General features: G+C 33.9%; 2 protein-coding genes and 1 long non-coding RNA gene across 10 annotated transcripts in view; 2 read left to right on the forward strand and 1 right to left on the reverse strand.

The window, feature by feature from the left end:
• Positions 1-2,145: 2,145 nt before the first annotated feature.
• Positions 2,146-24,949, reverse strand: part of LOC148627846 (uncharacterized) — a 38,246-nt gene continuing 15,442 nt past the window's right edge. For 4 of the 8 annotated variants that reach the window (XR_015921677.1, XR_015921676.1, XM_088580279.1 and 1 more), the window contains exons 3-4: positions 12,305-12,426; positions 5,190-8,430 (exon numbers count right to left, since the gene is read on the reverse strand). The gene's annotated coding sequence lies outside the window, so the exon portion shown is untranslated. Of the gene's footprint in view, positions 2,688-5,189; positions 8,431-12,304; positions 12,427-13,645; positions 13,762-22,944; positions 23,534-24,949 lie in introns of those variants that run through there. The other 4 variants (XM_088580304.1, XM_088580297.1, XM_088580311.1 and 1 more) reach the window with 4 other exon arrangements.
• Positions 4,303-24,949, forward strand: part of LOC148627847 (uncharacterized) — a 34,587-nt gene continuing 13,940 nt past the window's right edge. The window contains exon 1 of the long non-coding RNA XR_015921678.1: positions 4,303-4,360. This is a non-coding gene — a long non-coding RNA (uncharacterized LOC148627847). The remainder of the gene's footprint in view (positions 4,361-24,949) is intronic.
• On the forward strand, positions 11,986-20,858 carry LOC148627848 (uncharacterized). The gene is made up of 5 exons (XM_088580265.1): positions 11,986-12,161; positions 12,401-12,628; positions 13,086-13,300; positions 13,840-13,993; positions 14,503-20,858. Exons 2-5 carry the CDS (start codon positions 12,415-12,417, stop codon positions 20,811-20,813), a joined length of 6,894 nt encoding a protein of 2,297 aa, XP_088436391.1. The 5' UTR covers positions 11,986-12,161; positions 12,401-12,414; the 3' UTR covers positions 20,814-20,858.

Genomic DNA, 24,949 nt, shown 5'->3' on the forward strand with positions numbered 1-24,949 from the left:
GAAATGAGTTTATAGTGTTGCAACGCTCTTTTTCCGGAAACGTTAATTATACAAAGTACAGGACGCATTGCGTGACTTCTATACTTTCATTACTGAATGTAACTTTTGATGTCGTTTATCGGGAGGAACTCCAATTGCTTGAAAAAGCATCATGTTTCAATGAAATGTAGACAACAATTTCTACATATACGAAAGTAGTATCATAAAACATGAAAATATATCGCCAAAAAATAGTAAAGTACCAAAATAGAATAACAAACCAAGAAGATCAGAATCCAAAGACATAATCGAAACTTGAAAACAGTTAATGAACCAGAAATGAACCACAATGTCGACAACAGAATTAAATACATTTACATATACAAGCTGAAGATTAGAAGAGAATACAGCACAAAAAAAACTTAAGCACTTGAAACATGAAATACTACAAAAAACTGGGATCTACATCTACAAACGTAACAAATGCACCAGCGTATAACCTAAACACAAAACAGTAAATGTTTTCAGAATACCTATTTACAGCAAAAGGTCTTCAATAAGTGTAAACACATTTTTAGTAAGTTGTAGAAGGCCCCAACAACACATTAATAAAATCCGCGGTAACTCAACGATGACAATTCTTCAAAATCATGCAAACTTATAAAAGTAATATAGCGACACAAAGACACATAAAGTCCAACATTCCCGAGTGTGGACAAGCGTATGAAATCTGCGGTAGGGTGAAACTAGATTTAGAACGCCTTAACCATCCCATTGTATGCATTGCTGTTAGGACTCGGGAGTTTTCATTAATACGTTGGCTTCAATCTCTTACAAGAATGTTATGTTACAACTCTTCCATATTTTAAGACACTTATATGCATATATGTGCAAATCAGTGTTTATATAAAAATTCAGTATCAAGACTTTAAATATCTTACGGCTACACTATATAAGGTCGTGGTGTGTCAACTAGACTTACCAAGGCATTGAATAGAATAGTATATTAATAGGATGCTTCTTAAGTACAGCTCTGCCTTATAAAAGTACACCTCTGCCTTATAACCGGGCAGAAGCTTTAATATAAAGGGTGATTCATGCATTTTTTAATACCAAATATTTTTACAGCAAATCCTTCTGTAGGCTCCCTAGAAACTGTATTAGGAAATACAGGTGCTAATAAAAGTACTCCACTGGAGATATTAAAACTTAAAATTTGGTTATGTTCTACTACAGAAAAAGTACGGGAAAATTTCAAGCCAGAATTTTTACACAATAACCAGTCAAAAAATATTTCAAGATACATAGAAAAACCCAAATATTTTTGTCTGGAAATCCTTCAGTAGGCCACATAGAAACTGTATTCAAAAATGAAAGTGTAAATGAAAGTTGCCCACTGGAGATGTTAACACTTAGATTTTGGTTAAATTTTTACTACAGAAAAGGTACAGAAAAACTTTCGGCAGAATTGTAAACGAAAACCAGTCAATTAATATTTCTCGATAATTAGCAGATCCAAGGATATGTACATAGGAAGAGTTGTTTTAGGACCTAACAAATGTATTTATACAGTTTCATTGATTATCTGAAGATATGATGAAACACCACCTGCCTGGTTTTTAGGCAGAACCATACTTAATTGGAAAGAGTGAATAACCAAAATATTATCATCAGTGCCGCGCATGAATTAAATCCTCAAGCGTTTTTGGCACGAGCAATCACATTTTGTTATTTACGAAACCAATTAATTATCCTATTTATCATATAGATTTCTTCATGATTGATCGATATTTTTAACATGAATGTTAAATTCTGTGATTAGCGGATTGATATCAAAGTTGTGACGTTTTGGCGGGAGAAAGTCATAGTGAAATAACCGAATTTATGTCACAGTGTGAATTATCGAAATTTTTTAAACCGGGAACATTAGATAAAACATTGTTATCTATATGATAAATTGCTTCTTTGTTTCCCGAGTTCTATTACATGTTGCAACCGAGCCTCAAGTTCAGTTGGTTGTCAATCTAGTCATACGAATACGTGAAATCTAACTGATGATATCCTGTCTTATCTTTGAGAAAAAAACTTCATACCAATCAATCAAATTGACGACCACTAAACTTATGAAGTTGTCGGATTAACTAAGAAATGTATACTCCATCGGCAGAAGGTCTTACCATTTAATAAAATCTATCTATTCAATACATTCTGCAAGAATGTTGTATTTTCACAATATTTCGAGACAATCTATTTTTAGTTCCCGATATCTACAACTGAGTTTACATGCTAAATATGCATCGAACAACTATTTACTAAAAAATACTAACAGGAACACAATACAGTTCGATGAAATCAGCCCGAGAATTATGAGTTAGTAGTTACATTTCTTTTCGGTATATTTCCTCCGTCAGAGCCCATTGCTATGCTGTTCAATGTGATTTCTTTAACTTTGCTTGCTAACACGAGAACTGCTGGGTGCACTGTTTCATAATTAATATCTGATTTCAGCTAACGTTGAATACAAGCCTTGTTTAGCTGAAATCAATACAGAGTTAATCTGATTTCTTGAACTCGTTTCTAAAGATTTACGATGAAAAAATGTCATCCTTTGAATTATCTTGTACAATTTATTTACGAAACAGTGCGACATACATGGTACCAGTATCGTATTGCATATCCCTGATCAGGTGTACGTCAAAACATGGATGCTATAAAAATATAGTGCATTTTCTTTTTGCCTCTCTACAAACTAATATCAAAAGATATGAACAATGGCTTATAGAATAGAGCAAACATCACAAGATGAAGAACTTTTTTAAAAGAAAATCTAACATAATATCATAAAAATGTTCCACTGAAAAGGTTGGTTTGGTGAGTGCAAAACGAAATTGAAAGTAGGGAAAATGGCTATTTATAGTTCGAGACTACTAATCTGTCCGATCTTCGTGGACTCACCCTATTTTCTTTGCGGGAAATTATTTTTTCACTTGTCCTTAGAAATGCTACATAAGTGAAAGTTTTATTGAATCAATTTACATATTTTTTTAAGAAATCCTAAAAATATGCACTTCACTATAGAAGTCTATGGGAAAATTAATACGATAGTGAGACCACATGTACTAGTCAGTGTGTTTGCTGAACTATAAATATCCATAAACCGACATAAGATAGATAACTCTAGCTTGATGACAAAGAAGTTTGTTCGGTGAGGGCAAAATTAAGCCTCAAAAACTAAGTCTACATGAAATACATAATAATGATGTTTCTCCAACTCTTTAATGTGTTTTATAATTGATTTGATTAGTTGATGGTAATAATTTGAACATATACGGTCATCAGTGCCCTTTAACTTGGCAGGAATCGCAAAAGTCTGTTACAAAGGCTAGAAAACACCAGATTTTGTGTAGTTTTTCACTCTTTTATCAATGGCTACATGCGTGTTCATTCTCATTCGTCATATATTTTGTGTATACTTGTCAGTTACAACTCATTAAAAAATATCTTGAGGGAACAAAAGTGTGGCCACTTCCTTTCCACAAAAAAAAATCCTAAAAATTGCAGAAATATTAAAAGTTGAAGGTTTTTGTAAAAGACTGTTATTTCTGGAATAATGTCATAAATCTCGTCAAAAACATCTAGTATCAAGTGTTTGTGAATATTTTACTTTACTACAACTACCTAGAAATCAGCTTTCATCAAATTTTCAAAAATGCACAAATTAAGAGGCCAAAAGGGGTGCTTGCCAAAAGTTCTCCTTTAACAGCCTGTAGATCAATTTCCGTCTGCATACCCAGACTTTATGATTGTTAATACATTAAATTTCTTTGTTGTTGTATGTATCGAACTATATATTCAAAATAATATGGCCTCACATGATGTCTCTAGTGAAATAAAGTTCAAAATAACAATACTAATATTGAATTTATAAAATATTGATAGTTGACCACATACATGTACTTGTACTATATATCTTTCCCATAATTTTCGGAGAAGAACTATCAATTAGATAATTTAAATAAGAAAGAGAATCATATATATTTTTTTCGTAACAAATTGAAGTAAACTGATGGAAAAAACATTTTTCTAAAAGAAATTTTTAGCTCAAAAAGCATAGTTTTTTAATGTTTGGTAATAATCGAAGCGACGAAGTGAGTCAAAGAAAGAGTATATTCTATGTAATTCTATGATTTCAGAAATTTTAATAAGCCTATATACACTAAAATTCGATAGGGAACATTTTTTGTACCTAATTTGAAAACATTTTCACGAAAATTCCGGATTTTTTATCCGTCATCAGCACAACTTTATTTCTTCCGTTTTGAAAGGATTGCCTCCCCTAAAATGTTATCCTTTGGCACGTGTTGGCACACGAGTTCTCACGGTAAACATTTATCTTTTCTTATGTACTTTAATCTGGCTAAATCGATTTTACGATCAGTTATGTGAGCAAAACATACTGTACCTCATTGGCTTATCTAGCAATTATGGTGGGTGTGTACATGAGTTAACATCACTCCCCCCCCCCCCATTTTAACATGTATATCCCTCCTACTTTCATTTTCTTTTAAGTAGAACACCGCAGTCTACAGCCTAGGAATGATACTTACTTATCATGCTTGAAATGGCTATACATCTATCAAACCTTTATCATGCAATTTATTGCTTTGCAGTGTAGAAACTATTTTGAGTAATGAATAAACAGCAAATGAAAGAGAATCAATAGTTACCACATTTTCATTTTTTTCTGTTATATTCAGAACTTTCAGTGGACCATTTTTTTTTAACAATCTTTCTACACAAATCTGATTTTATGGAGCATATGCAACTTGAATGTTATGAATGACACGTGTCCCAATCACTGATTTTTATTATTATTTTTTTGTTACTAAGTAATGCCAGGGAATAAGGTTATTATGGCGTACTGGCCAATACAAAACAAAAACAAAAAAACAAAAAAACAAAAAAAACAGTAATGTGATTTTATAACAAACAATGCCAAGTACTTTAAGGTAAAATATATTTTTTGAAAGTTAAGCTAATACACCAAATATTTAGTGTAAAGCTTATTTTCCTTATCAGTACTGAGAAGAGGTACAGTGGCATATTTTCCTCAGTTCCCCTTACTTTTTGAAGAAACTTTTTTTTCCTTGTTGATATATTTTTAAATTAGGTAATAGACTAAAAGCATCACAATCAAATGAAAAACTATATAGAAGTTAAACATTTATTGTAAACAAGCAGAAATGATTTTATTATTTTGAAACCTCTTTTAGTGTAACTGTTCGGAAGTAATTTGAGTGAATTTCTTGATATGCAATTTCTACCACTTATTTGAAGTTGCCATTGTAGCTTTCATGAGTTAAGCTACCCAGAACAGTTTGCTATTTTATAGGACAAATTCCATTCAAATCCAATTTGCAGTGACAAAACTCTATTTCTCTAAATGACAACAAGCACTGATCCAATCCATCCCATTTATAAAAGAGAAATGCCTGATACATTAATGACTAATTCTAAATATGTTTTCCAATAAAAACAAATCCTAAATATAAAAATGTATTGGTGTTGTCCACCTCCCCAGCCCATCTAAAAATCTAGACAAACCTAGTCAAATAGCCTACAGGACATAAGTTTACGACTACTAGCCTAAATATAATTTATGTCCCAAATGATCCAGTCAGTGGTGCTGTAAAGAATATATTGCAACTCAATGGAAACTAAATTGTTGAAAAGGAGTCATATCCTAGGACTAATTTAAAAATGAATTATAAATATTAATTTATTTATAAATGAATTATAAATAATAATAAATGAATTATAAATATTTATAATTCAATTGTAACTATTTATAATTATTTATAAATATTTATGAATAAGCATTTTTTTCCACTTTGGCTTGAATTATAAATATTCATATTTCATTTATTAATATTTATAATTCATTTATAAATATTTATAATTGAATTATAAATATCTGTAATTGCCATATTTATAAATATTAATAAATGAATTATAAGTACTTAAGATTGAATTATAAATATAGATAAATGATTTACAAATATTTTTCATTGAATTATAAATATTGAAATAAAAATAAATAAATATACTTATATAAATATATATAAATATTTGTAAATATTGATAAACAGGTATTTTTGCCTACTTTGGCTTGCCATAAGTTTCGATACCTTAGTTGACATTGTTTTAATTTTGTCCAGTAATTTGACTTAAAAAGTGACTGGCATGACTTGTTTCTATGCACTTTTTTAAATGAAAGGTTGGTACCCCGCGATACCCTCTCTCTATATCAATAGGAAGAATTCTGCAGAGTATACTCTGTGTAAATTTCTTTGAAAAGTTCAGTATATTCTCTGTGATTTATCTACTTCTTGGACGGCTAAATATTTGCAATATCACATATTCCGACGGTGTGATATGAAAAAAACTCGCCGTTGTGATTGGTTGTTGTATGGTTGTGTATCATTTTTACAAAACCCGACCGATCGAAAGCTTACGTTGTTCTATCCTGGTTCCCGGGACTACGTTCCAGGTATTATCTACTAGCAATACACTCTCACGAGATTTGTATATGTGTAACATACTGAATATTGCGATCGGGAACCAGTCTAAACATTGTTCTTCCGTAACAACTGGTGATATCAAACACGGATTATCGCTAAAATTTCCGACATGGCAGATACCGAGTATCAACCGGCCAAATGAATCATAGAGAAAAACTTGTGAAATTTGAATAATGAATGAAATTCAACTTGAATATTGCAAAATATCAACTCTCGTTATTTGATTTCAACATTATAACAATGTTAAACATACGAGCCTCGGCGAACCTCTCGAAATTAAATAATTTGAGTTGATACTTTGCGATATTCAACTTTTACTCATTATGTAACCTTCAATTATTATGTTTTTAGTATTAGATATGTATCTTTAATTTCTAATATTCGTATGATGTACTATTAAAATAACGGTCATAGATTTTAAGAAATACAGTTTGTATTTTTGTTAAGTACTTTAGTCCATCGGTCACCTGCAATCTTCCAATTTTACAAGATTATTTAAGTATCTAGTCATGAAGCTGCTGAGCCTAGTATATGTTAAAACAACTTCTTATTCACATGTACCACCACTATTTCATTTGTATAAGGCTACTGATCCTCTTTTTTTTCAGCACGTCACAAATTACAAATCACAAATGACATATATATAAATGTTTCCATGGATTCGGCAGGTGTCGAGCCTGAGCTTAGTTCATCTGCCTCGCCTGCTTCGTCTCTTTTAGCATTGTTGTCCTCTTAAGTGGAGTTGGCCGACGTCAAGTCTAACCTGAGACTTCGGGTTCGGCTGCTTCCATTCTTTCAGCGCAGCTCAATCCTTTAGCGGAGTTGGTCGATGTTAAGCCTACACTTAATTTACCAGCCTCGGTTGATTCGTACGGCACAACTGAAGTCTCCAGCGGCAGCAAAGAGTTCCATTGGAGAACCATCAGGGTTGCAGTAGGCTAGTTCATCAAAGCATAAATTAGAATGACTTTTGCTCTCTGTAATGCATTTTTTTAAGGATTTCAATTTTACGTTTGACTTTTGCAACCTAAACATCTAACAAATAAAACAGAAAATCGTTGTTACGAATTCTCTGCTACAATCTCAATAAGTTGATGTATAATGCAGTGTGCTCAAAGCATTTGACGATATCATTAGCCTGACGTGATTTTTTATAGACCTAATACTATTGAACGGCAGTTTATAAGAGTCAAAACTATTCCAAAAAGATATCGAAAAAATCCTTGTCCGATTACTTCTTATGATAAATAATTCTGCCTTTTACAAATGCACGATAATATACAGTTTTCTTGCATTCAAGATTTTCACCACTCAAAATCAAGGACCCAAATATACATACTAACACGACAACCCATATCTGAAATCTAACTCTGTCCCTTCCTACCAAATTTTGTTATAGGGTTCTAGGTTTCTGACCTCAGCCATAATCGGTGGAGTCCTGAACTCGCTGTCTGTACTCAAGCGATGTTGAATTAGGTATTTCAAAAAGCTCCAAAAGCTCGTATATATGTTCCAACTTGGACATGGTGGACGGAATTCTTCCTTTACTATAAGAAAGTCGACTTGTGATGTCTGCAAACCAAAATTCTATTTTTTTTTTTTTAAATTATCATCAAGGATAAAATATAGGATCCAAAATAAAGGATTCAGTTTTAACAATTCATAATTATTACTGAAACAAAGGTTTGCTTTCAAATGGCAAAAAATAAGCATACAATCTGTACTTGTATATACTTTTACCTACAAGCATTCTTTCAATTGATTTAATATATGTAGGTAACTGTGTTAGAATGTTCATTTTCCATATCTGGCCTTGCCGTATCCCACTGCCACTGTGTATGCATCATAATGGATTCGTATATCTTTAGCTCTGACGAAAAAAAAAATAAAATCTATACTTAGTGAAGTACAAAGTATAAAAAGTGATTAACATTATTTTTTTTATTAACTGCATGAATTTCCATTTCTAAGTTGTGTGAAGTTTAGATGTTGTCTTTTTATATATGTGCAGGATTAGCATTCATTCATGCATTCATTGAATGCCTACGCATTTCCTTATGCTGTATGTACTATATACTTGTACCTTGTAACTATGATTCATTCTGACATTTAAAGAAAGAAAATATATTGAGTAACGTGTAATCCACTGGATGAAGCAACGTATACTCCATTGGATGAAGTAATGTGTACTCCATTGAATGAACTAAATGTGACAGTTCCAAATCAGGGTTTTCCTTATAGTTACAATTAGTTCGCACTTTTGTATTTATATTTTATTTGATAATGTTTATGACGGAAACGTTTTTCAAACCAAATAGGTTCGTGAAAAACTGAAATTGGCGTCTTCCTTTATCTACCTGGTGGTTCTAATGGAGTTGTTTAATCCAAGTAAGAGACAAGCTAGTACCACAACACACACCATCTGAATTTTACTGAAGTCGGCAAGAAACTGTTAGAGAAACAGAGATAGGAAAGATAGTGAAGAAAAAAGGAGAAAGAAAGTATTGATAGCAAACAGAATGGTGGTGAAGAAGAAAAACGTAGACAGAATTAAGAGAAAGAATGAATAAGGCTACTATAAAGATAGAAACAAATGTTATATAAATTAAAAATCAAAAAGTCGTATAAAGTATAAAAAAACGAGAAGAAATAATGTGAAAAACAAATGAAAAATTATGATAAAAAAATGAAGATGTGTCTGAACAAATAAACAGTCCAGAAAAGAAGAGAAAAGTAAACATGGTATCATAAAGTCTTTGATTAAAGTTTATAAAGATCGAATTGATATGATAATCTTTCATCTGTTGAAACTGAAATCAGATGAACGAGGGAATCTGAGGCAAATTTTACTCCAGCAATGCTAAAGATTGTCTGGCAAGCTATTTTCTGTCTTGGTGCCATCCTAACCTCTAGCATCTGAATTGGTATTCACAATGCAGCGGAGTTATTTGACAATAGGTGGGGCAAGATTGTTGAGTGCTGGGGCATATCCACACACAGATAGACCTACACAAATAATCACTGGGGCCTCTGTTGCTCCATGATTCCAATTAATTAAGCATGGATCCCTTTCACCAAAATTTGCTGGCCAGAAACAGCAGTATATCTATAATTTTGATCTCCATCACACGAGATGCATTTAACTTCCCTGTGATAAAACACCACCAACGCACATACATATGGTACTTTTTAAATCTTGGAAAAGTTTTCAGTCCAACAATGTATATTTACCAAACCAAATATAAAACACATTTAATTTCAATTTAAAAGATTTTAAATTTGCACGAATATCTTTCATTAGTTTTTATTGTGTAAGTATTTGGATGTTTTTTTCCCTCAAATTACAAGAAATTAAATTGACCTTTATGATTAAATGAACGCAAAGGCTTTCAAATGTATAAAAGAGACCTTCTTGGCGACTGGTGTCTTTTTGCATCATGTATAAGTGAACACTTTTTTTTTCTAAATCAACCGATTTACTTGGAATTCTCATTGTCGGGAGATACATACCATTGGTAGATAGGTTTTCACTGTGTGAATGAAATGTCACTCTGTGAATGAAATGTACGATATTGGCGGACACAGATTTTACGAAAAGAGAGAGGTCCGATCCAAAAACTTGTAAAAGGAGGCTATCATTTGCTCATTTTCTCCAAAATTTGCACACAATTTTCCAAAAAAAGGTAAATCAAATTCCCGAATTTTCCCGTCAAAATCCAGTTTGGACTAAATGGCTTTGAGAAACTGGCACTAACCCGACCTATTAGGATAAGGCGTACAAGGAACGTCCCACTCGGAGAAAACACGTCGCAAGTGCATGTTTGTTTTGCTAAGAATGTTTCCGATTTCTCTGGTATAACATATACCTATACATGAAAATCAAATTGATAAGCTGTATGCAAGAGGTAGAAAGCTTTCACATCAAACTGTTGACTGCTTTTCACTAGAAAAAAAAACCAGAAAAAAACCATTTTCAAAATAGCTTAGAACAAATATTTGCATTCTGACAGAATAATTTTTAAAATACAGACCTTACAGGACTATGTATACTAAGAAGACAATTCCTGTATGAAAACTTATTGTGTTTTATTTTGTATTAATCAATAACAACAACAACAATTACAATAACAAAAAACAACAAAACAATGCAAAACACAAACAAACAAACAAAAAAGACAAAGTGCAAGCTTTATACTTGCATTCCACAGCCTTTAAATTAAAAAAGTAAAAACTTGTAGTATGTTTAAAAGAACAAGACCAGCAGAGACAGTTTTCTACATTCATATGAAGGAAAGGTCTGTTGAACTAACCTGAAATTACTTGCTCTTTTCAGTCTCATATTCAAAAGTGATTACTACTTTTTTTTTATTTTTCCATAAGCAACTTATGTAAATCCGCATCGAGGTATGCATGCGACATAATTTCGATCGCTCACTACTGGCCAAGGATTTTTGTTATCAAAAGAGAGAATAAGCGTTTATAAAAAAAAATATGAGGAAGTTTGCTATAGAAGTTACTAACTTAAACATATTTTATTTTGAAAACGACAATGGGATCAAGGATCCAACTTAAAACGACAATGGGATCAAGGATCCAACTTAAAACGCATGATACAAGTACATAGCATTACAAGACAATAATATACATTTAACAGTATATATAATTTTACACTGAGATAAACATGTAGTGATATAAAAAAGACAGAAAATAAAGAAAGTAAAGAAAGAAAGAAAGAAAGAACGAAAAAGTAAAATAATATGAAGAAAAAAAGAGAAATAACAAAATAAAGCAACAGAAAAAGCTAGTACTCATGCGCACTTGATATTAGAATTAATAATGAACCAAATATTAAAAAAAAAATAATTGAGTTTATTTTTTTCGGTTCTTCTAGAAAAATACACCCTCCTTAAGTAAGCGCCCATAGTCGTTGATGAACCTTTGCACACGCTTAAAATCATAATTTTTAGTATCGCCAAAGAGGATACTATCGATGTGAGTTTTGCAAGTTGCGAGTTAAATAATTTGTTTGTTACAACATAGAAATATATTCTGAATTTCTAAAACATGTGCACAGTCACAAACCCCATAATTTGTAATACTTTTGTGGAAAAGATCATACTTAATGGCACTGCACTTGTACAAAAAACAAGACCTTTGTAATATTGCCGAAATATTTAATAAGATATTGGAAAAATAGTTGCGACAACGCAAGCAAAAATCATGTACAACTTGAATAATTCTTTATATATTTAATCATACTTTTAATACGAATAATTTTACAAGGTACATGTAAAGTTTTTTCTTTTCAACTTAACAAAAATACAAAAAAAAAAAAAACATTTAACACGTGTTTTACTGGTATATGACCCCTTTCAGATTAAATACCTATTGTTTAAGAGCAAATGAATATTTTTATCAAATGATTGAACACCGGTGAAATAAGAAACCCATTCAAGACTTAACTGGATCACTATTTTTACGCACAAGCCGTGAAAATCTTAAGGAGAATACACAGATTAAGACTTGTTGTCAACGTTAAGATATAGAACTTACAAAATGGAAGAAACAGAGCCATGAACTAACTAAAGAAAGAATTTTGGGGTAAATACATAAAATAGTACTTCTTTACACGATTTTATTAATGATATTATGTAAAGTTTTGAATTTAAAATATGGAAATTAAACTTTCTCGGTCGATGTAATTACATACATAAGTGTGTATTACTAATTTGTATTTTTTTTACCTTAATCATACGTGTCTGGGTAAAACTCGCCGTTTTCTTCAGATTAAATGTCATTTCGAGTAATAATGCATCTTTCTTTTCTGTACTTTTTTTCAGATTTTTGACCGGAAATGGCGATTCCACTGAAAAAAGAGAGAGTATATTATTTATATATATGTCACCTTGCTCTACGTAAAGCGGCACATGCGATTGTCAAACTTTTTGACAGACGCCATTATGGTGGCTTAGTACCAGCATTAAAAATAGAAAGAAAAAAACTTCAGGAGTTGATAGATGACGGAAAAATTACTGAAACCCAACTTAAGATTGTCAATGAGCTTATAGGTAAATAAACTTTGAGTGTCTTTAAAAATTTGTAAGTAACATGAAGGTTTATACCTCTCAAAATGGTTTTTTTTACGAAACGGTTTGTCAAGTTCTTACATAACGCAATGCCATTGGCGAATTCAAAGAGAGTTTCAAGAAAAAAGGGGTTCCAGGCTATCATTGGCAATTTCGTTACATAAAATTTCACGAAATGAACAAGAAATTTTCTACTGAATGGGAATGGAGGTTTCAACATTCACCACCAACCCCCTTCCCACAGCCCATCACTTCGGAGCCGTCACTAGATGCCAGCATCACACTCTATAGCATGTGTTAACACAGAAAAAAACAACAAAAGAGAGATACTATCTGACTTTCCGCAATTTCCAAATCAAAATTTTGGACATATAATCCAAATGTTAAAGAAATCACGAACGTCAAGGCTCAGTCTGAAATGTGACAATTTTTGTTGTAGATAATAGCAGTGAGGGTTTAAGTACAGAGCTTCTGTTAATCTTAGTGCAAGCTTTGACAGAAATAAAGATTCCACAATGGCGTCCGTTGTCAATGGATACATCGGTCGGTGCGGATCTATTCAGAATCGAATTTTATAAAAACTATATTTTAAGTCAAAAGGACGAAAAGATTGAGGATGATGTCTTCACTACAATGTCGACAGAGCTGACAGAGGTATGTCATATTCCCAAGCAATACTTTTGTGACTTATACATGATCGAAACAACAATAACTTCTAAACATGCTATGTCATCATTTTTGTTGTAGCTAATCAAAGAATATACTAGTAACTACAGGATACAATGAGTTAAAACGAACTGAATTTAGAACTAAAAAAGATATGCAGATCCGATAACAAAAAAAATTTATATGTGTGATTTCAATACCGATAAATGGAAGAGTAATCAAGGGAACCAATGTTCTATCGGAAATCAAAAGAAAGTAATCCTGGGACAAAGACCAAACACGGAAAACAGACACACACAACAAAGAACATTAAGTAACTAAAATAATACATACAGAGTAACAAAAGCAAATGAGCAACTCGAACTCCACTAAAAACTGGGAGCATGGACCAGCATATAAATTATGAGCTTTTCTCGGAAGATCCACTTCGATGATCGCGACACAACCCACTGAAAAAGAGAAGAAATTCATTTTCTCGGATTTTAAAGGTGAAATAACGTCATTACCCTTGTATTGTTTCTTTACAGGCAATAGAAAGAACAGGGGGTGAAATATTACCTAAGAAAAATAATGAGATACAAAGTTTACTTGACAATGAGGAGATAGAATACATCATAGAATTGTTACAGCAACAGAAGGAAGAATTTTCCTCTAACGATCCTATTCCCAAATCAGTAAAAGGTAACATGTTTACACATAAATTTTATCAGTAATACACAGATTTGTAAATTCGCATATTAATTCTTTTTATAGACCTTACGAAATAGAACTTATAAGACTTAAGCAGTAAATAAAATCAAAAGAATAAGGGAAAGGTTTTTTTTCTGGAAATCATAAATACCTCAACATCTGAAATGATAAAATATAAACATTACATCTCACTGGTTATGAACTAGAAGTACACACCTCCATTAAACTTGACATGTATTTTATGGGTTACAATATCGTTTTTCAAGTTAGAAAACATTTGGTTGGTCAACCGATTATCTCAATATCATATTTTAACCTAAGTGTGACCGACGGGAGAGCAAAGAAAATATGATTTATAATTTTGATAAAGCTTTCAATGTATACTTATCGAACTACAAGTATAATTCATAATACATTTGAAAAAAAGTAATCTACATATCATTTCGTCCACACATTTTTTTTGTCACAATAAATCGACCCACTTTGTAAATTTATTACAGAATCTATCGATCGGAAGGTTCAGCGATGGAGAGAACTAGATAACAATTTTATAGAAACTAACTCTTCACAGATGATAATGGAAAAGGTCAAAGAGAATGTTTTCGTTATTCTAACTGGAGAATCGAGAAACGGAAAAACAGTAACAGCTAGGCATGTAGCCTTGCGACTCCATGATGAGGAAGGCTATCAGATTGTTATAGTCAAAGATCCAGGGGAATTCGTTAAATACAAACACCGTTCAAGAAAACAGTTGTTGATAATAGATAACTTTTGTGGTCGTTTTTCCCCGAATCAACAGCAAATATCACAATGGGCACATCATCTAGATTCTCTTGAGGATATTTCTAGAGATTCAGAAAACTTGCGCTTTCTTCTGACCTGCAAAAAACGCGTGTACAACTCGCGACAATTTGGTAAAGTGTTTAACAGCATAACATGGTTTGAATGCAAATTGTTTAGTAACAGCTATCCATATAGTAGAAAAGAGAAACAAAAAATAGCTTCTTCGTATATCGGATATAGGGAAATGGCACGACTGGACGAAGACATTGTAAAAGATTTTAGCAAGTTTCTATTATTTTGTCAATTATGCAGCATTGCCAATGTCAGAAATCAAATTGATTTATTTAAAGAATCAGTACAATTGGTCAGTACCGAGATCCAAAGTGCATGCGATAATGATGAATGGGCGTTTTTCATTTTGACTCTTTTGGTTGTATTTGATAATAAACTTGACAAACGACTGTTTCATGGGAAGATAAGTAAACAGCAACAGATCATTATTGACGAAATTTGCTCGGACTGTGGTCTACAAAATAATCCAACAATGTTATTTTTATCCTTTAGAGTGCAAGCTATGCTTGGTAAACTAATAGAAGAAAGAAATAAATATATTAAAGCACTGAATGGCAGACTTTTTGACGTTATGTGTTTGTTCGTTACAGAAAATAGAAACGCATTTATGTCCATCCTCAAACACGGTAAGAGCCGTTTTCTTAGTGAACGAACACAGTTGCAGTCCCTGGAAGAAACTAAAAGTGAAGGTATCATATTGATTCCACCTGACTTGGAATCTGCGTTTTTCAACAGAATTTCTCAAGACCTAAGAGACCACAAATATTGGGAGGTTTTCTCATCACCACAGACATGTTATAAGAACTATCGTAAAAGATTGTTGAAATTTCTTGAAAATTTAGAAGATTTGGATTCAGTAATCGAAGACGCTGCTGTGCCTCTTTATATTTCATCGTTTATGGGATTTAAAGATTTCATCGAGTTTTTTCTTCGAGACAATACCCTTGTGAGTAGAAAAAATGACGAAAGTGGAATGACACCTTTGCATGCTGCGTGCTTAATGGGACATAGACATATTATCGAATTATTCATTGCAAATTTCTATGTCGATTCGAAAACTGTAGATGGATTTACCCCACTGTATCTCGCGTCAAAATTGGGCCATGCATCAGTTGTCAGTCGTCTTCTAGAAGAGAGAGTAGATGTTAATGATGTAACTGAGACCGGTTCAACAGCATTAATTGCCGCTTCTAAAGGTGGCCATTTACCAGTCATTAAAATATTGCTGAACAATAAAGCTAATGTAAATAAATGTAAAAACGATGGAAGCTCCCCACTTCTCATTGCAACACAACATGGTCACAATGAAGCCGTTAAATATTTAATTGAAAACAAAGCCGACGCGAATCTGACAAACAAAGCTGGTTCTTCCCCCTTGTACCTGGCGTGTGCATTTGGTCACATGGGCATTGTCGATTTACTGTTAAAAGCGGAAGATGACTTGCTTCAGACCGAGGAGTCGGGTTTCAACTTACTTTTTGTAGCTTGTAAAAATGGAAATAGTTCTGTAGTCGAAACATTAGCTATTTCAGGCGTTAATATAAACAGAACGAATAAATTCGGAGTAAGTCCTCTTTACATCGCTAGTCAAGAAGGACACGAAATTGTTGTTGAAGTTTTGTTAAGAAATGGATCAGAAGTGGATAAAGGAAATCAGGACCAGTTTTCACCTCTATATATCGCTTGTCTACAAGGACATAATGCAGTTGCTAAATTACTTCTCAAAAAGTGTTCGGATATCAATGCGTCATTCTATAAGGGCGCAACGGCATTGTTTCTTGCAAGCCAGGAAGGGAATGTCGATTTGACAAAAACTTTGATTGATTACAACGCAATAGTCAACAAAAGTGATGACAATGACACCACTCCGTTGTTTATTGCTTGTCAAAATGGACATGACAGTATTGCTTCATTACTGATACGCCACAAGGCGGAGGTCGACAAGGCTACAAAACAGGGTACAACGCCTCTTCACATAACATGTCAGAAAAATCACGTGAGTATCGCAGACATGCTGATGACGAAAAACGCCAATGTAAACAGTCGATCGGGAAATGCAGTAACACCACTTCATATAGCGTGTGAATATGGTAATGCAGAAATTGCAGCCCTTTTGATAGCAAATGGTGCTAAAGTTAATATAAGCACTGTCGACGGAATTACGCCTCTTTTCATTGCAAGTCAAAATGGACATTCAGCTGTGGTTGAGCTATTGATAATAAACAGAGCAGATACTAATGCGTGCATTAGTAGTGGAGCAACACCACTTCATATTTCTTGCGAAATGAATCAGTTTGGCGTGGTAAAAATACTCCTTGAGTACAACGCAAACGTCAACTTAAGCAACAAAGACCGGTTAACGCCATTATATGTCGCATGTGAAAAGGGTCATACTTCAATAGTAGAACTATTATTAAAGCATTCTGCTTTGCAAAACAAAACAATATTTGACATATTCAAGTCATTGTGTGTTTCTTGTGAGAATGGCTATAAGGAGATCACACAGCTGCTGATAAAGAACGGAGCTGATGTCGCACAAAATACGACCGACGGGAGGACACCGCTATACATAGCCGTAGAGAATGGTCATACGGACGTGGCTGAGCTTCTACAACAGCATCAAGCAAACTTAGACATAAATGCAGGGAATGGCTATTCACCATTGTGTATTGCATGTAAAAAAGGAGATATTGAAGTTGCTAAATCACTTCTCCGAAGTAAGGCAGACGTAAATAAAAAAACAAAGGATGGCGAAACTGCTCTTCACATCGCTTGTCGACTTGAAAGAGACGAATTCGTCAAACTTTTATTGGATAATCAATCGGATACAAATGTTTTCGACGACAACGAACAAACGCCTTTATTGATTGCTACTAAACTGAACAGGAAAAAAATCGTTCAAAAGTTACTCGATAGTGGAGCTGAAGTAAATCCTGCAGAACTACAAGGACGAACTATGCCTTTACATATTGCATGCCAAAATAAAAACGTCGACATAGCAAAATTACTTTTGGATTATAAAGCTGACGTAAATGAGATAGACTGCCAACACGTTACACCATTGGAAATAGCATGTAAAAATGAAGATGTAGCCATGGTAGACTTACTACTACAATACAAAGCAAACCTTAGTTCAAACCAAAACTCAGGACGTAGTCCACTCTTGATTGCATGCGAAGCACAAAGCATGGAACTTGTTGAAATTCTCTTGAAAGAAGATGCTGATACAAATTTATGTGACAAACGAGGACTTACTTCATTACATATAGTTTGTCAAGTAGAAAATACTAAGTTGGCAAAGCTTCTTCTTGAGCACAAAGCCGATCCTAATGTAAAATGTGAAGGCGGATACACCCCGTTAATGATAGCTTGTGACGCTGAAAACACAGAGTTGATAGATATGCTGCTCGAATACAAAGCATGCGCAGATGAAATAACTCCATCAGGATTTACCCCGTTACAAATAGCATGTAATAACGACAACAAAAATGTGGCATCATTGCTGATTAAATATGGAGCCAATTTGAATATAGAAGACCCCGAAGAATACACGCCTTTGTTTACAGCATGTAGGAGAGGTGCTGAAAAAATGGTTAACTTTTTATTGAAGGAAAACGCAGACGTTAATAAAAGAAGCAAACAAGAATTTACTCCGTTACATATCGTTTGTGGAAAAGGATGTACAAGTATTGTTCGTTCCTTGTTACAACACAACGCTAATGTCAATTTGTGCACTCAAGAAGGTTGCAGTCCTCTTTATATCGCTTGTCAAGAAGGACACAGGGATATTGCAGAACTACTTATTCAAAACGATTGTGATATTGACATGGTAACTGACTCTAAAGTTTCTCCTCTTTATATTGCATGTGATTTTGGTCATACGACAATAGCCCATCTACTTTTAGTACATAACGCGGATGTAAATCTTTGTAAAGACGGTGGATTTTCTCCGCTGTATGTCGCCTCTGAGAAAGGTCACAAAGATATTGTTGAATTGCTCCTTAGTAAAAATGCGATTGTAAACCAAACACAGGGTGAAGGAGCAACTCCACTTTATGTAGCTGCTGAAGGGAAACACTATGATATTGTGAAACTTTTGATGGAAAACGAAGGGGATCCAACCATTAATACGACTTCCGGCCTATCTGCAATGCAAGTTATGTGTGAAGCTGGAAATAGGAATGTAGTTGAGATATTTCTAGAAAGCAATGTTAATCCAAATGTAACATTTCAGAATGGATCGACTCCTTTAACAGTAGCCTGTGAAATAGGTGATCAATATATGGTTGAGTTGTTAGTAAGTTACAATGCAGACGTGAAGAAAACAACTGAAGAAGGACTATGTCCGCTGTATATCGCTACTGAAAATTACCAAACCGAAATTGTAAATTTCCTGCTAGAAAAGAAGGCTGATCCCGACCAGCGAACTTCGAACGAAGGTTTTTCGTCGCTTTATCTGTCATCTCAACAAGGAAACTGGGATATAGCGGAGATTCTGCTTAATTATGACGCAGATACAAATATCAAGACGAAAAAAAGCTCAACACCTCTTCACGTTGCATGCATTTTAAATCATCTTGCAATAGCTGCTCTCTTGATTGAAAATGGGGCCGAAATAAATTTAGCTACAAGCGAAGGCGGTACGCCACTTTATTTAGCATGTCAGGAAAATAACTTCCCAATCGTGAAGTTGCTTATTCAACATGGAGCTTCAGTAAACCAAGCAACAGATATCGGTGCTACCCCACTTTATAAAGCATGTGAAAAGGGTAATAGTGCAATAGTGGGTTTCTTGTTAACTAATAAAGCGAATCCTGATTTGTGCAAAGAAAACGGATTTTCGCCACTGTATTCAGCGTGTGAGATGGGACATTTAGATATTGTGGCTATGCTGTTGAAAACAAAAGCCAAAGTCAACTTCGTGACGACGGGTGGTGTTTCACCATTGCACATTGCATGCAGAGAAAATCACATCGAGATAGTGGAAAAACTTATCAACCACTATGCTTTCACAAACCTAGGTGACAACAACGGTCTATCTCCTCTTCATATGGCATGTGAAAAAGGGTGCCTCTCTATTGTTAAACTTTTACTCGCTCGAAACGCGGATGTAAACCAAAAACAGAATGACGGAAAATCTCCGTTACATATTGCCGTCGAAAAAGACTTTCTTGAATTGTCTCAATTGTTGCTAAAACATCATGCTAAAGTAAATGCAACCGACAACTCTGGTGCTTCACCACTTTTTGTTGCATGTGAGAATGGACATTTCAACATTATAAAAGTTCTTTTAAAAAGAAATGGTGATATTAATCAAGGAAACAAGGCTAAGGCCTCGCCACTTTTTATAGCATGCGCAAGAGGTAACAGAAAAGTAGTCGAACATTTACTTCGAAATAACGCCGATGTTAATGCTAAAACAAGGAGAGGCCATACCCCACTGTCAATCGCTCGGCAAAACAGTCACTATGAAATCGCCGATATCTTAGCTAATACCGGTCTCGTTAAATCAAAACCGGAACCGCAGAATTTTGAGAAAGGTTTTCAAGAACCGCAGTTCTTTAACCCGGGACTTATGGCGCGGCTTGCCACTATTTACTCATTCGACGAACCAGATACGGAAGAAAAGTTTCAAGAAAACGAGGATTACATCATTAAAGAGGAAGTCGATCAGGAAGAATTCGAGTCGAATGACCAAAATATAGAATGTCGTTTGAAGACATTTGTAGATAGCCAAGAGACTTTTTCAAAAGACGAGAAAACAGACGAAACTACTGTTAGACCAGAATTAACAAATACAAGTAGATCTAAGAAAACTGTAGATAATGAAATCGAACAAACAACTAAAGGAAAGAATGATGACTTCGAGCCTCCTTCCAAGGAACAAAGAAATAAATTTAAAAGTATTGTAGAACGAAAAGTTATGCGAAAAAGTGCACTTTGCATCATTTTGTAATGGTGCTTGGCGATTGCAAGTAAATGAAAGTATATGTTTTGAATATTAAATATTATTTAATATCATTGGAAATTACTAACTCTTTAAATTTAAATTATCTAATTAAGTTCACTGACTGTGAAAATGTGTGGGTCGTCTCAAGTAATTTCCTCATTTTAGTTAAAAGCTCCCAGAAGACCGTATATGGCTATTTCGACATTCAGTAGATTCTGTTGAAGGGTGAGGCGTCAGCCGAATCCCTCCAACAGATCTACTAAATGTCTAATACCCAAAGGCTGGGCTCCGCTACCTCCAACTGCTAACAGACATTTACTAATACAAACCACGCAAGCGGCCGTCGTGCAAGATCTGCAAGGATAGTCAAGACCGTAAAAAAACACCAATCGGGTTGGTTTAGTTTTCGCCCATGATCTAAAATAAATTGTTATTTATGTACAGTTAAGTTTCCTTAATTAAATAGAATCAGTCAGAGAATTGTCCCGTGAAATAGAATTAGGGCCACAAAAATATCATTGTGGATATCCTGGATAAGTCTAGGGTATGATTATGAAAATGCTTTATATCGTTAAGAATTACCGAATTTTTCCTCCAATCTAATTAAGCCAGTGATTGAAAATACACGTGGCTTTTTTACCACCTGGCTAAGATTTGATATTCTCCTAAAGGTATACGTTTTTTTTTTCTATCTTGAATTAAACATTTTGCATGGGCAGATCCAGTGATTTAAAATCAAAGTACTCTTGTATTGAATCAAAATATATCAACGTTTAAATTTTTATGTCTCAAATTATCATCATTGCAAAAACACTTGTTGGGGATTATTCGAAAGTACAGGTATCAAACGTATCTAAACACAAATTTATGTTGTAACTGATTAATATTGAACTCTTCGGTTCATGTTTAATGCTTCATTCTGATTACGCAGGAGATTAAAAAGACACGCACACAGCAAAAAATTCTTGATGGATCGTAGTAGTGCACCAATTTGCGTAGTATTCAGGTTCGATGTCGGTTTACATGGAACGCCAAGATGAAAGAACACAAAATTCCCCCGACACACTGCATAATAGAACTATAAAATTATAGTTAGCCTGTGTCAGTCTCTAAATTTGCAAGTCGAAATTAATTCAATTTGTCGACCTCCATGTCGAAACTGTTCAAACTTAAGCCACAATCATTGAAATAAATCATGTCCTTAGATACATGTCCCTCTCAACTAGCTACTTTTCTCAATTTATAAATTTTATACCTAGATATCGCATAGACACATATGTGTCATGTAAGAACGCTTAGTTTCTGGGCACTTAGTTCAAGAGACACGTACATTAACATAAACACCCAAGTTCAACAATCGTGTCTGGTGTAGTAAACACTAGCCATGCATTTTAAGGCTCTGGAGTACCCACAGCTCTATCATCATAACGCATGGCCGAAATAGCCAAATAGAATGATAATATCACAAGGCCTCCGACTAACACCATTCCCGAGAATTGTACTATAAAAATTATCATGCCATAATCTCAGGAAAGTTTTATTTTGTTTCTCAAGATACACGATACAGTGTGCTTTACATCAGGATGGTTTCGGGGGGTTATGCTACACTCTTGTTAAAAATTTAGTAAAAAAATGAACTTGAATACATGTATATCGGTAGTGAACGACTGGTTTATTCGAGTATAGCAGTAAACAGGTAGTGATGAGAGGTTAGAGATAAACCATTTTTAATTGGAAACCTAATTAATCAGAATATTTAGTTCGCAATTAAAGTTGTTATATGGGTTTGTTTATTGGTGTAAATAATACATAATAAATAATATTAAAGAGCTATTTTCGGTCGTTCATGCATGTATGAACGGATCTCTCCACTCCCAAACATAACATGAACGGCCGAATTGAATTTGGGAGCTCCAAGATCCGTTCATACACGCATGAATGACCGAAAATAGCTGTCGAATCCTATAATGTTTGCCCAAATTTTGCACGAAATTAAAAACTTTCAACAAAAGTGGGATTCCGACCCCTGGAACCTTCCCTTGGTCTACCACTGTATTTCTACATTCTATACCATTGTGAACTCAATATTTAATAACAACTCGAGTGGAGAAATAATTTAAACCATTCATCACCAAAGGAGAATTTATACATCCATATTTTATCACCATTTATAACTAACAATAAAACCTTTGTCTGGCAGGTGTTGTGTTTAGTATAACTAGACCAAACATAATTCTGACCAATTTCCCGACCCCAACTTATTCTTGCACGCCAAGGAAGTCTTTGTACTCGATTCGTTTGGTACGATGTAAATTGACAGAGGTAAGGAATATTGCTCGACTTGATGGTTCTGACATCTTTAGGTTCTATGGAAACGTTAATATTGACCACCATAACATGCCTGTTTGATCAAGCTACACGAGTATGAGTCATGTTGGTTGAATGTTTGTGAATGAACAGGTAAAGTAGGGGCACATCCAGAGGTTGTGGCTTCGAGGATTCTCCTTTTGCCGTAAAATTGTGTTACTATAGTGCACTGTGGGTAAATAGTGAGCAAATAATAGATTGGATCCCCCTTTTCTGGCAGCTCTATGGAATTTCCCCTTTACAAAATTTCTTGATCCATCCATGTAATGTATGATTGTTCTGCAAATTCATCTGCACTTAGTTATTTTCCCACAAGAATAGTTTACCAATTTGTACATTTGTACCGATGATGAAGTTACCTATAAAAACAAACATCATCAGTTACCGGTATAGGATAAAGCTGAATAAAACAAATAAAAAATTAAATTATTAAATTACACTGTACAATAAAATTGAAAAAAGATAGCAATTTCCGTATATCCGTTATATCCTTCATTTCGTTCATTATATAGCGATGACAACGTAGCTTCGAGGATACAATTTTACTATCTTTTTGAATATAGGTGTAAAACCGCTATTAAAAGGTTCAATTACTTTCTATGTTGAATTAAGCAATTATCAAGGTCCCAATCTTTTTTTTAAAGTTTGTTAAAATGAACTTTAACAGGTTTTATCATAGAGGGGACCCTTTAAAGACTCTCTCATAAAATTTGCAGCATACCTTTAATGGCTTCTAAGAAAGGACGGTGAAGTGAAAGTATACAGCTAGGTACTAAAAATACTACTTTCCTTTTAAAAATTTGACAAATCAATGGGCTTAAGATCTAGACCATAACAAATTATTCTCTACATCAGAGTTCAAAACTGTTGTATTCAGTGTGTACCTGACATGATAAGCTTTTAGATGATACCCAGTTTGCATATACTGGCTAAATCACAAAAATTATACAATGCATCTTAGGAACTACTTTGTTTTTTACGGACTACTTTCTGGTATGTGCAGGCGACTGGTTCCCCTTGATAGTGGTATTATACATATAACGTAAAATCACAAAAATCCCCTAAAATATTTCGTAATGCACTGTTAACCAATCAAACGCAGGATATGAGTGACGCTGACAATCAGCTGACTGTTTCTCTATACTTGTAATTGGAGATTACCCTCGATCTATATGACCCTTGGGTTGATATAGAAGTCTCCGGTTGATACAGATATATATATCTTCAGAATCTACATACATACATACATAACATATAAATACAATTACATAATGCAAATGGAAAAAATAATGTTAATCAAAATAGAAATGTATATACAAGCACGTCTTTATAGAGTACAGTTCACAAGAAATGCACCAGTTGCGGATAAGATAATGTCTGGGTCAGCGTGAGTCCAACTTTCTCCTAAAAGAATGTTGCATTGTGTAACAATGTCCAATTCCAAAAAAAAGTTCACTGTAGATGTCGTGTCCCAGAAGACAATACAGTTTTCCGTTCATTAATTGTCGATTGTCATTTGATACTGGGCCATTTGAAATTTGATGCAGTAATATATCATTTGAATATGAAGCACATAATTGACAATTCCCGGATGTGATTGGTAAAGTCCATAGTTTTGATATTTTCTTGGCTGTTTGCAGACACAAAGATGAAATGAGACGGTATTTCCGTAAGTTTGATGGTTTGCCTATGTCTATTAGTTCCTTAAATCTAGCGAAGTCACACTGTATTCTAAACATTTTGTTGTTTAGCTCAGAGGTATTGATGGCAGTATT

Source organism: Perna viridis, chromosome 1 (genome assembly GCF_037379345.1).
Source record: "Perna viridis isolate PV_CMFRI_1.1 ecotype Kerala chromosome 1, ASM3737934v1, whole genome shotgun sequence".
NCBI classification, from domain to species: Eukaryota; Metazoa; Mollusca; class Bivalvia; order Mytilida; family Mytilidae; genus Perna; species Perna viridis.